The sequence below is a fragment of the Coturnix japonica genome, chromosome 20 (genome assembly GCF_001577835.2).
Source record: "Coturnix japonica isolate 7356 chromosome 20, Coturnix japonica 2.1, whole genome shotgun sequence".
Classification (NCBI taxonomy): Eukaryota; Metazoa; Chordata; class Aves; order Galliformes; family Phasianidae; genus Coturnix; species Coturnix japonica.
Window position 1 is genome coordinate 6898355 of NC_029535.1, and position 12325 is coordinate 6910679.

General features: G+C 46.0%; 1 protein-coding gene across 4 annotated transcripts; it reads left to right on the top strand.

The window, feature by feature from the left end:
* The first annotated feature begins 67 nt into the window (after window positions 1-67).
* Window positions 68-11703, top strand: LSM14B (LSM family member 14B). Of its 4 annotated transcripts, none has more exons than XM_015881582.2 (10): window positions 69-311; window positions 4288-4451; window positions 4767-4902; window positions 5337-5453; window positions 7227-7397; window positions 7511-7591; window positions 8433-8603; window positions 8783-8936; window positions 9840-10019; window positions 10375-11703. In XM_015881582.2, exons 1-9 carry the CDS (start codon window positions 191-193, stop codon window positions 10009-10011), a joined length of 1287 nt encoding a protein of 428 aa, XP_015737068.1. In that variant the 5' UTR covers window positions 69-190; the 3' UTR covers window positions 10012-10019; window positions 10375-11703. The 4 variants fall into 4 exon arrangements, with proteins under 4 accessions (XP_015737072.1, XP_015737073.1, XP_015737068.1 ...); XM_015881583.2 differs by having other exon boundaries at window positions 7514-7591; XM_015881586.2 differs by lacking the exon at window positions 5337-5453 and having other exon boundaries at window positions 68-311.
* Window positions 11704-12325: the final 622 nt, after the last annotated feature.

Below are 12325 nucleotides of genomic sequence, written 5' to 3' on the forward strand. Positions count from 1 at the left end.
CCCGTCTGGTCAATAGCGGGCTGTCATTGCGCATGCGCATCGTTCCCGCATCCCGCCCCCTCTCGTCGCCCCCCTCATCCCGTCTCCTCCCGCCCTATATAAGGCGCGCACGGCGGGGCCGCCGTCACCGCAGTGTGTGTGTGTGTGGGCGGGCGCTGCAGCCACCCGCGCTGCCCCTCGGAGCGCCGCCATGAGCTCGGGGACCCCTTACATCGGCAGCAAGATCAGCCTCATCTCCAAGGCTCAGATCCGCTATGAGGGCATCCTGTACACCATCGATACCGAGAACTCCACCGTGGCCTTGGCCAAGGGTGAGCGAGGCCTGGGCCTGTGAGGCGGGGTGTGGGGGGGGCGGAGCGGGGCCGGGGGGTGTGGGGCTGAACAATGCGGCCGGGTGTTGTGTTGTTGTGTTACATTGTGTTGTGTGATGTTGTGTTGTGTTGTGCTGGGGGTGGGAGCCGCTCGCCTCCAGGGCTGCGGGTGAGTCAGCACAGGAGGCCGCCTCTGTGCGGGAGGGGGATCCCCGCGTTGAGAGCCGTGTGTGTGTGAGGTTCCCTTGGCTGCAGCAGGGCCGTGATGCGGCTGCTCCGTGTCTCTGCGCTCATATCGCTCACAGCATCTGGCAGCTCGGAAAGCAAATGGGATCCTGGGCTCCATCAGGAGAGGGGTGGTCAGCAGGGATAGGGAGGTGATTGTCCCTCTCTACTCGGCTCTTGGGAGGCCCCATCTGTTGTACCGTGTCCAGGTGTGGAGCCCTCAGTACAAAAAAGACATGGAGATTTTGTTAAGGGTCCAGAGGAGGGACAGGAAGATGATCAGGGGGCTGGAGCACCTCCCCTATGAGGACAGGCTGAGGGAGTTGGGTTTGTTCAGCCTGGAGAAGAGAAGGTTGTGGGGTGACCTCATTGCAGCCTTTCAATACCTGAAGGGAACTTACTCCCAGGAGGGGAGTCAACTCTTGGAAAGGGCTGACAATAGCAGGACGCGGGGAAATGGTTTGAAGTTAAAAGAGGGAAGATTTAGGTTGGATGTTAGGGGGAAGTTCTTCACTAGGAGAGTGGTTAGGGCCTGGAACAGGCTGCACAGGGAGGTTGTGGATGCCCCGTCCTTGGAGGTGTTCAAGGCCAGGTTGGACGGGGCCCTGGGCAACCTGATGTAGTAAAGGTGTATGTTTGGTGGCCCTGCCAGGCAGGGGGTTGGAACTACATGATTCTTGAGGTCCCTTCCAACCCGGCTTATTCTGTGATTCTGTGTGTCACTCTGGCTGCTGTCAGGCAGTGCTGGGCCCAGCTCGGTTCGGTGCCAGGGAGGGCAGAGCCTTGTTGGCCGCCCTTTGTTCCTATCCGGATTGATATCCGTGATTTGGCCACATGTGGGCACGTTGCTTCGCACCCCTGTATGAGCAGCGATGTGTATGTGCTGCTCCGCTGGTGTCATTTGGGATCCATCGCCACCTGTGCCTCCAGCTCCTGTGTTTGCTCTCGGAGAAGCCTGCCCTATCTTGTTTAGTCTCTCGGACAAGGTCTTGTTGTTATACTGCTCGAATTGGATGTTCCAAGTAGTGTGTATCGGTTGTTTTTTTCCCCCCGAGCTTTGTCCTTCTCTGCTCTATGAGTTCAAACCTTTATGGTAGCCCTTGGACACCTGATGGGCTGTTCAGAAGCCGAGTATCTTTTGTCTCTCAAGTCTGTCTGCTGGAATTCATACCTGCTTCTCGGCTCTACTTTAAGCAGCTTGTGCCACGATCTGAAACTTCAGTGCAGTGATATTTGTGTGATGCTGCACATGAGCATTGACACCTATTGATGTTCATTCTAAAGCCTAAAATGGGGGTTATCTCGAATTTCCCAGTCTCTGAATGTCCAGATAAAGCTGCTTTAAGTACCAGCTTGTGTGCAGGGTGTGATTCCTTCACTGTATGCACAGAAAGGCCTCCAACCTTTGCTCAGCAGAAAGCAGGGATGGCTTCACACATAGTTCTGGCTTCCACGTAACGCTCTGCAGAGCTAAAGTGCTGTGTTCCAAAGGCATGTGTGATTAAAATGCTTGATGCTGTGGGGCAATGCATGCTTGGTCGGAAGGAACTCTAGACTTTAGGCAGGGAATATCTGTGTAAGTGTTGCTTTCCAGACTCTGCGCACTCCTCTTATGCCTCCTGACCCTTTAGTGGTTGAGCCCTGCAGAGTCCTGCCTGTGAATACCAAGTGTTGTAAAGCACTGACTGTGGCACAGCGTGGGATTGATTTCCTGTTCATCTGTAAACAATAGTCACTGTGACTCTTCATGGGAGAGACAGCCCTTCAGACCTCCACAGAAACACCAAGCTGAGCTTTGTGCTGTGCCAGGAATCATTAAACACTTCAGATACAAGGAGTGGGTGTGCTCCACTCCTGGAGGCCTCACAAATGCCATTGCTGCTGTTCTGCCTGCAGTAAGGACATCGTCTCTCTACCCTTCTAGTTGCAGACCCTGGGATCAAGCTGCCTGAACAGCTCTGGACTTCACAGCTCTTGTGTTTCTTTACCTGGTTCTGGTGCTGGGGGCAGTTGTGCTTTGAGCTGCCTGTGGGATCCTGCAGTAGCTCCAGGGCAGCTTCAGCATATGCTGCCATGAGCTGTATGCTGTAATAAGCTAATCTTGAACAGGGATATCAGTGCTATGGTTTGTGTCTAAAAGGCTGCGAGTATCACTTTCAGTTGATAATCTGCTTCTAGTTGACTGGGTTGCAGCTGTAATATGATCAAACAGCAGCTGGAGAGCTAAAATAACTGAAGAGTTTTTATACCCTGGTTACTAATGGTAGGCTGTGTTCAAGGGGAGCGACTGACAGTTTGCACTTGCACCAGTTAGGTATGAGCAGAGGTGCCAAAGAGCAACAGCAAAATGGGACAGAGTTTGGCATTGACCTGCTGTACACTGGGCTAATGTTCCCTGTGAGCTCATCTTTATGTGGAATAGATGAAAGCTGAAGGTTGCTTGCAGCATCAGCTGCTGTTTTGATGCAAACCACCTGAAGGCAGCTCCTCATCTGAGAATGGCTTCTGATGAGTATCCCTACCCGTTAGTATGCCTGCAGGGCGCTGGGAATGCTAAGCAGTGGGGTTGAGTTGATCCAATTCTTGCTATCCTTTATCTGGGGGAGCTGCGGTGCTTCCCTGTCCACTATCATCCACGTGACAGAGCCATCTGCACTTATCTTCCCTGCTTTGAAGTGGGAGCTGCAGGCTGTGCTACAGCAGGTCTTGGCAAAGGGTCAGTTCAGGATGGAGCTTGGGAAGGCACTGTCAAACTCAGAGCATCCTGACTCAAAGTTTGAATGCTTCTCTGTCAACCTGTTAGAACTGGCTGGTGCAGCTCCCATCTAGAGTTCTTCCACAGCCAAAAAGGATGTGTCAAGCTAATATGTGCTGCTGCTTATCTGAACTGGCAAAGCTTCATAGAGGCAGAACACTATGCTAGCAGACTTGAGAGACTTCTGTAAGGTGTATTAGGAAGTCTCTATACATGTAGATGATGCTCATTCTCTAGTCTGTTTTGTACTCCAGTGTTTAATGTGACTGCCACTTGTTTTCCTGCACTAACAAAGTAAGTCTTAATCTGACCTCCTCCTGTTTAATGGGTTGAGTTAATGTATGCTCCTCCCTGGTAGGCACACAGTCAATTACAGCCTTCTTTCCCACTTACAGTGGAACATCCTTCTGGTTAGTACTCGAGTGCTCTGATAGGTGAGGCTCAGTAAAGCTTCAGTAGGCACTAAGCTTTAGATTAGTCACTTAAGGCTGATGTGAATATCAATATGAAATCAATGGCATAGGGAGAATGTAAATAGGAAGCTCTTATGCAGATAGTCAATTTGTTATTATTAATAATAACTACCTGGTAAAACAAAGGTATGGATTTATGCTCTAAAGTCACTGAGGAACTTTTCCCTGCTGCTTCAGGTCTCCCTCGTGGTCTGCTGTGTATGTGGCTCAGGATCTGTAGAGCAGGGGTGTCTATGGCAGTAGAGCACTGTGGGGAGGTCCTCAGTTTTGGAGTAGACTTCTTCATTCCGACTGGTTTATGATCTTGGCCTTCAGGATGGTGAACAAATCTATGCAGGCTGCTGGAAGATTTGGTCTTTGGGATCAGATGTGTGGGATATGGGGAGCTGGGATTCTAGAGGTAACCTACTTTTTCATTACTTTATGCAGGTATTGTAGGAGTGCTCCCTAATTTTCTAAGTCTTAACTTGTACAATGTTGCAAAGATAAAGCCAAACTAATAGCAGTCTCTTTAATGCTAAAGTGCGATCCTTTGGTACCGAAGACCGGCCCACAGATCGACCAGCTCCTCCAAGGGAAGAAATCTATGAATACATTATTTTTCGAGGAAGTGACATCAAAGACATCACTGTCTGCGAACCTCCGAAAGCTCAGCATACCCTGCCACAGGATCCTGCCATTGTTCAGGTAGGTCAGCCTGCAGTGTAGACAGATGTGGTGAAACATTGATAAAAGACTGTGTTTTGGCATAAAATTATAAACATGAAGTTATTGTCTCCAGGAATCTTCAGGTTTTTTGGATGAGTTTTGAGTTGTTTCAGTGTTTAGAATAATGGTATTAAGGCTTGTGTTGACAAAACTGTAGCTAGTGTACAGGCTGAGAATGCAGGTAGAGACTTCAGTGTTTATTTGAGTGGTATTAGTGCTGTACTTGAAGAATCACTGCCAAAGCAAGTTGACTTCTGGACACTGTAAATGGAAATGTGCTTTGTCTTGTTACAGTCTTCACTGGGCTCTGCCTCTACATCATCCTTTCAGCCACATGTGCCTTACAGCCCATTTAGAGGTATGCCACCTTACAGCCAACTTGCTGCCAGCTCTTTACTTAGCCAGCAGTACGCAGCTTCATTAGGTTTAGGTAAGTAAAAGCTTTCTTTGCTAGAATTAAGGTTCAGTCTTTGTATGCAGCTACACTGGAGACATGTAGCAGTATCTAATAATGAATTCCATACTGAATATCAGGCTGCAAGAAGCAGTGAATAAATAGTTTAAAAGTTTGTGATGATCTTATTGCAAGGAGGCCCATCTTTCACTTATACCCAAGAAAGAAACTAAAGAGCTGAAGGTTCTCTCTGAAAGAAATACGAATAACAAACAGTTGAGGTCAGTTCATTTCTGGTCTGACATACCTCACATGCACAACCCATGTGTGAAAAGAGCCTGTGTTCCAAAAGAGAACTAAATAAGCTGCTCTAAAGCTGTTCTAGAGATTCTTGTATCTCTTTCCAAGTCCTCCAGATGTTACACAACCATATATCTTTTTGCTTTCTCTTCTTCCCTCTATCTCTTTAGAGAAATTGGTAAGCCCTCCAGCATCAGCAGCTGCTTCCAGTCCTAGTTCTTCTCCGTCTCCACAACCTGTTTCAGAGCCTGACATGTCTTCAGAGCCCCATCAGCTCTCTTCCAAGGGTAACAGCAGTTTGAGGACTCCAAATATTTGGAAGAACTGCATGGCACTTGAAAATAATCTGTTCTTGTTAACCCCCTCCTAGAATGATAGTACTTACATGGGTAATGCTAGTGAAATGAGTTTGTTCTTGGCTGTTGTTTGTCATCACATGTGAATTATTACTTCCTCCTGCTCTAGAAGTATCTATTAGAGAGACAGGAGAATGTTAAAAGTAAAGAACTGTGGATCCTCTCGTGTAAGTATCAGGAGAGGGCTGAGGTTTAGGGGGATGTTGTGTCGCATCCTCCCTAGTAATATGTGTTAGCTTAGTCATTAAGCAGAGAATTAATTGGCCTTCCCTAGAAAGCCAAGCACACTGTTTAAATAATGGGTGAATTTACAGCTCAAAAATAACCAGATTAGTGGAAAATTCAAGAATATTACTGTAATTTAGGAAACTTCAGGATATGTTTCGTGCATGATGGGGCAGCGTACCTTGCAAAGATTGCCAGCTAGTAAAGCACAACTAACAGTGAACAATTTCAGTTGTGATAAGCAGAGGTAACATAGTTCCGGGTGCTTGCTTCTGTGCTTAAGAACTTTTGAAGGAGTTTGAGTAGAGATAACTAGACTGACCCATCTTCAGAGCAGAGAGACCAGGTGCAGCCTGCATTTAAACATGGTAATTAGTTTAATCTGTTCTTAAATTAGCATGTATGGTTGTGTTGGCATGAAACTTTCTGCTTTCTGTTTGGCCATCTGTCTGTATCTGCTTTCTCAGTTTTCTTACTAAGCATTGCAGCTTTGTCATACTGAATAATCCTTAGGCTCTGTCTGTCTTCCTTGCGAGTTTTCCAGGTGTACATAACTGGGAACCTGCATGTTACCTACTGGGTATATCTCATGTGGACTTGGGTGACCCAGAAGTGTCAGTGGCTTGGTTTGTGTGTACTCCAGCTTTTTCACTTTTCTTGCTCTTAAAGTGTATTGAGTTAAAGTTTGCTTCCAAGCGGTTCTTATGCATAACTACAAAAGCCTGTAGTGCTCCAGAACTTCTAATTAAACCTAGAATGCAGTATTTCTTCTGAGTACTGAAGACTGTCACTTTCTAATATCATTGGTGTAAGGTATACCAAACCATGAAAAGTATTTACGTGTTTTGTAGTGTGAATAAATAAGCCTGGATGGAAGAGCAACAGAAGTCTTGGGTAACACTTTGGCCTTGACCAAGAAGGAATTTAAAAGGGTAACTTTGAGATCCTGGTCTGGTTTCAGGTTTTCTTTGTCTGAAAGCTAACAGTAAGCAATGACAGTACTTCATGTAGTCAAAGGGCTTCTAAAAAGTGGCTTAAAGAATGGGATAGCTGAGGTGGCGAAGCTTTAGCAGCGAACTTCTTTAGACAGATGGGGAAGTGTTCTTGAGCAGCTTCAAACTGGTCGTGTTTTGCTTCAGATATCATGTAAAGTACAATCCTGCGTAACCAAAGTTGCACCTAGAAATCTTGTTTTTCTTATCAACTCTCTATAGGTGACTGACCTGGCTTGTTTATCTGAAGTGTCTAATCTGATTTAAGAAATAAACGTGTAGTTTTTCTGTTCTAAGGCTCTGGATTTGTGAGCCCAGAACTATGGCAGTAGTGCTTTCCCTATATGCCGCTTAAATGTAGCCTATAACGATAAACATCCAAGGTATTGAGTAACTGTGGTCCATGTTTTCTCCATAGAAGTGGGTAGGGTTTGACTAACGCTGGCGCTCTTTCTGAGGAGCACTTAATCACTGCAATTCTTTCCAGGTGCTGGCTTCCCTTCAGTCCACCCTGTCCGTAAGAGCCCCATGGTAGAGCAGGCTGTCCAGACCGGCCCTGTTGACAACATCAATTCACAGAAGCCACTCCCAGTGAAAGTAACTCCAGGGGTTCAGCGCAATGGACGGCAGGTCCCACAGAGCAGCACCAAGGCAGCTGGTATGTATGTACTGCTTCAAAGTGCTGTTTCCAAGCATCCTTCAAAGGTTCAGAGCAAGGCCAGGCTATTTCTGTCTTGTTCTTATGTGTCTTTAAGTTTCTTTCTTGTTCAGTAGATACAGTTCCAGCAACTCCTGTACAAACCCAAGGGCAGGTGAATGATGAAAACAGAAGGCCTCAAAGGAGAAGATCAGGTAGGTTACTCCAGCACTGAACACTTGTTCTAGTTTATGAAGGCAAATATTGCTGAATCAGTGAAGGGTTATTAGGCAGAAGACTAAGACCAAAGTAAGGCTTCATAAATAAGTCTTTGGCCGTGTGGAGATGGTTCCATAACAAAATAGGTTCTGGAGCTACAGAAATAGAGAACCTTCCAGGATTAACATTCTGGAGTCCTCGGGGCTCTAGAGGTGTACTGTGTTTTTAAGAAAGAGAAATTGATCTATCTAGATTGATTCTCTAGAATGAAGCTCTTATCTTGAGACTGTTTAAGCATAGGTGAAAGGAAAGCAAAGGTAAGTTCAACTAGACATCATTGCCCAAAGTGAGAAAAGGCAGGGAGTGGAAGTTGATATTAGCTTTCAAACTAGTTTGAAGGCAGTGCTGTGGAAGGGAGGTTGTACGTTTTTGGGTAGGTTTTCTGTAACCAGTGGCCTGTTTGTCCCTATCACGACAGGTTTGTAAACCAATCATAGTAACATGGTAGTAGATGAGTAGCAAATAGAGTTGATAATTCTGAACCTTTCCCTCAGCTTTACATGATGTGGTGCTCTTATTCTTCTCAATTCATACTGAAAGAAAAGCTGGATGTGTTCTGTCTCAGTGGTGAGGCTGATAGTGGGAATGCTGTTCAGGAAGTTGAGAGGTTGCTGTTATGTTTCCTACAGCCAAGTTCAGAAGTTCCTTTCAAAGAGGTGTGCCCTAACCATAGGACTGGAAGCCAAGATTCTGAGTTCTAGTCCAGGTTTCCTCTGGTCTTCAGCAAGTCATTTAGCTTCTGCATGTTACCAAGTGTTTAAACTCTCCTGCTTTCAGGAAACAGGGGAAACAGGAGAACCAGAAATCGTTCTAGAGGACAAAACAGACCAACTGCTGTGAAGGAAAATACAATAAAGTTTGAAGGTGACTTCGACTTTGAAAGTGCAAATGCACAGTTCAACAGAGAGGAACTTGATAAGGAATTCAAGAAGAAACTAAACTTCAAAGGTTTGTAGCTTCTTTAAATCTGAGTTGCTGAGCCAGTAGTAAACCTTGCACAGACAGACTCATTGTGCGAAACTGCATCGTTACGTGTGGCAGCATCTCGGATTTTGTTTGAAGGAGCATGAGAACAGATGGGCCTTCAGTATAATTCAAGGAGGTGTAATGCGTTTTATTATCCACAGATGACAAGGCAGAGACAGAAGAAGAGAAAGGGGACCCTGGAGTGGCAACTCAAAACAATGATGGTAATGCAGAGGAGGATCTTCTGGGACCCAACTGCTATTATGATAAATCCAAGTCTTTCTTTGACAACATCTCCTCAGAACTGAAGTCCAGGTGAGTATTTCTTTAAGCATGCTTTGATTTCTTTTGGCTGCCTTTAGGCATAATTTGAGATGTGTAACATGATGTAACTTTCTGGAAGTCTCAAAATGCAAGAGAACGTGAGGAAATCAAAGCAGGTTACCAATGCTAAATATAGTGCTCTTCTTGCTGGCTGTGCTGTATTTAATACATCCCATTCTGTTTCATAGTTCTGACTTTGAACCTATAGAATAAAGTGTTTAAAATCACATTTGTGGGAGGAGGCAACAGAATCACTCTGTGCTGATGTTGCAACTTGCAGCCAGGAGCAAGCTAAGCCTGGAGTCTGGGCAGCTCTGTCTGTAGAAACACCAGATGAAGTGCTGCAAATATTAACGGAAGGTTTCATTTGCTGCTGCTGTCTTTTGTTGTTATGAGCAGCTCAATGAAGTTGAAGGGCATTTCTTCAGTGTCAGCATGTAAAATTCCCTTGGTGGTGTTTGTTTCCTTTTAGCAAAGCTTCATTCCAAGTGTTTGCTATGAGGCAGTATCTGGGGGTAAGCAGGTTCTGGTAAGGAGTTATAACTGATGCTGTGGAGCTGGTCCTGTAGCTGAACCTCAGCCGTGTCCAGAGAGGCTTCATGGGATTCAAGTTTGTGTTTGCCAGAAAAACAAGACTGGGTGTGAAATGCTACCAAGTCCTCGTTCAATTGTATTTCAAGTCTTTCCATAGTTCTCCAGTCTGGAAGTAGCGTGTAAAAGCCACCAGCTGTCACTTCCAAAGGACCCATGTTTAGCAGAGGAATTGACTTAGTGTCTTCATACTGCAGCTGTTCTTGTAGTTCTAGTCAATAAAATAGGGTGGCTGGGGCTTCCTCGCTGAGTGAGTTGTGTGTTATTTAATGTTGCTATTAAATCTGACACAGTCCCATTCAGTTCTAGACGTACCACGTGGGCTGAAGAAAGGAAACTCAACACTGAGACATTCGGAGTGTCGGGACGGTTCCTTCGTGGCCGCAGCTTTCGTGGGGGGTTTCGAGGTGGGAGGGGGAGCGGAGCAGCGAGGAGGAACCAAACCACCCACAGAGCTGGTACCGGCAGAGTGTAACTTCACAGGTAAACCTCACTTCCTCTATTGAGCCATTAGTAACTACTAAGCAAAGCGTGATTCTTACCCCTTTCCTGAGCTGTCTGTGCAAGCTCCTCTTGCTCTTCAATCCTGCAGGTAAATGGGAAGTTGTTCTGTGTTGTCTCTTACCTGTTTATCCATTTTTCTAAGTGATGGAAGGAAATACAGGCAGTTCTAACATGTTGGTTGATCTGTTGGTTCCTGGGGTTCACCTGTATGGAAACCAAGAGCTGTTTGTTTCAGCTGAGACTTTCTATAGAGACCTATTAATTAATATGTAGGTGTGAACTTATTGCTTTTTCTCTGCATTATCAAATCTAATTGTACCCTTTTCCCATGTAGGTTCTAACATCTCTCCTGAGAGGATGAAAATGTACATAGAAAACAACCAACTGCTGCACTAACGTGGGAAAATGGTTCATCTTGTTTGCCGTCTCAGCTCAAATGACAGAACTTCATGTACTACTGCTTATATTCTGGACTTACTTTGGACCAGCAACTGTCAGCTGGAATGTTCTTTGGAAGAGGGAATGTGTTCAGGGGTACCTTCTTCAGGGTGTCTTTTTGTTTGTTTCTGTTGTTTGTTGTTTTTTTTTAAGTGCAGATTAACTTACATGGTTCTTCTTTCGGGTCTCTCAAAGGCTGCTATAGTTTAAGCTTGAAGTCAGACTCCTTTTCTGAACCCTGAAGAAGTTAAATCATGGTATTTTAACACGGAACCAAAGCTCACTTGAAATAAACCAGCTAACTTGTTTGTTCTGAGTAACCAAATGGATTCTTTTGGTGCTGCTGGTCTTACTGTACTCAGCAGTGTGTGTGGAGTAGCACTTGGTACCTAAAAGAATGGACTCCTGGTGCTGAGGAGTTACGTGTATTGTCACTTGGGAATACTGGATTGTGGATCATGTAGTAGTGTAAAATGACTGTACGGCTGTTTGTTATCAGTACTAACATGGAGGTACTGCAGGCTCCTGTCGAGCTGTGCCTCCCTCGAGTTGAAGGGTGCTCGGAATCCTGCAGGGTGAGTGAGGGGTGATGAGGGCACGGCGCTGTGCCCAGCAGGACGGGCAGCAGGTGCTGCTTGTGTGCTCAGCATGAAGAACCCCCGGCAGCAATTGGCTGCCTGACAAGGAGCCCGGAGCGCCGGCTTCTTGCCTTGCTTTGTACCTTATTCATACAGTACTAAACGCAAACAGTTCTCTGTACGCTAGTAGACTGTGGTGGAACGCTATGGAATGTTTTCATTTAAACTAGGAATGGGGAGTCCATACGATGAAGCTTAACAGATGGGCATGTTTCATTTCTTTTTTTTTTTTCCTCTGTACCCCCCATACTGTACATAGTTTAGTTTTTTCTTTTGTTTTTAAAACCTGTATGTGGGGAGAGGGGCTGGGAGGGAATGGGGGGTTACCTTTGTTTGCATGAATAAGTGGGTTAAATCGCTGTAGGCATGTGTCCCTTTTCTGTTGGTAGGGAATTCTGTTGAAAAAGCACCTTGATGACCGAACCCCGTTCATAGCTACAACTTTTTAGTTACGCGTTGACTTAGGTTACTGTAAAAGCTTGGATTTATTTTTGTAGGACTTTATTGCTAAGAATTAGAACATAGCAGTGGGGGCCGCTCCTCGGAGTAATGTAAATTGTAATTATAATAAACATGTAAATGTTTGATGTTTTTCCTGCTGATTTGTTCCGTGTGCAGCTCGGCAGCATCTGTCCATGCAACTTATTGGAGGCTGAAATCTAAGAGGAAACTGAGCTGGCCTGTGAAGTGGTGCACGGTGTTGAAGGGGCTGAAGGTTCTGCTGCAGCCCTGTGCTCCCTTAGGGATATCTGAGTGTCCAACTGAAGGGATGTTGCTGTTGTCTCCAGCACCCAGAGCTCACAGCCCGCACTGGAATAGCTCAACCACAGGTAACAACAGCAGGAAGGTACAGCTCTCCCTCCCCAGGAGCTTTAACCCAGTGCTGGCTGTGAGCAGAGGGTCAGGATGGAGGCTGCTGGAGCTGCCTCACTCTGCAGCTGGTGATGGGAAGTAAAACTTGCATTTAGATACACAGCCACTGGCGGTGACTTGGGTGTGCAGAGGTGGGTCTCTATCACTGATAGAATGTGATCTACCCCTACCAAGAGAAGAGAAATGGGCAAAGAAAGAGCTGTGCCAGGACATGGGCCTGACCAGAACCTGAATTAGGCACCAAACCTGGGCCAGGGTGGATGGAGGAGACGAGTAGAGCTCTGTCACTGCGTTAGCACACCTGCAGTTCATATGAGGGAGTCGCTGGTCTATAAA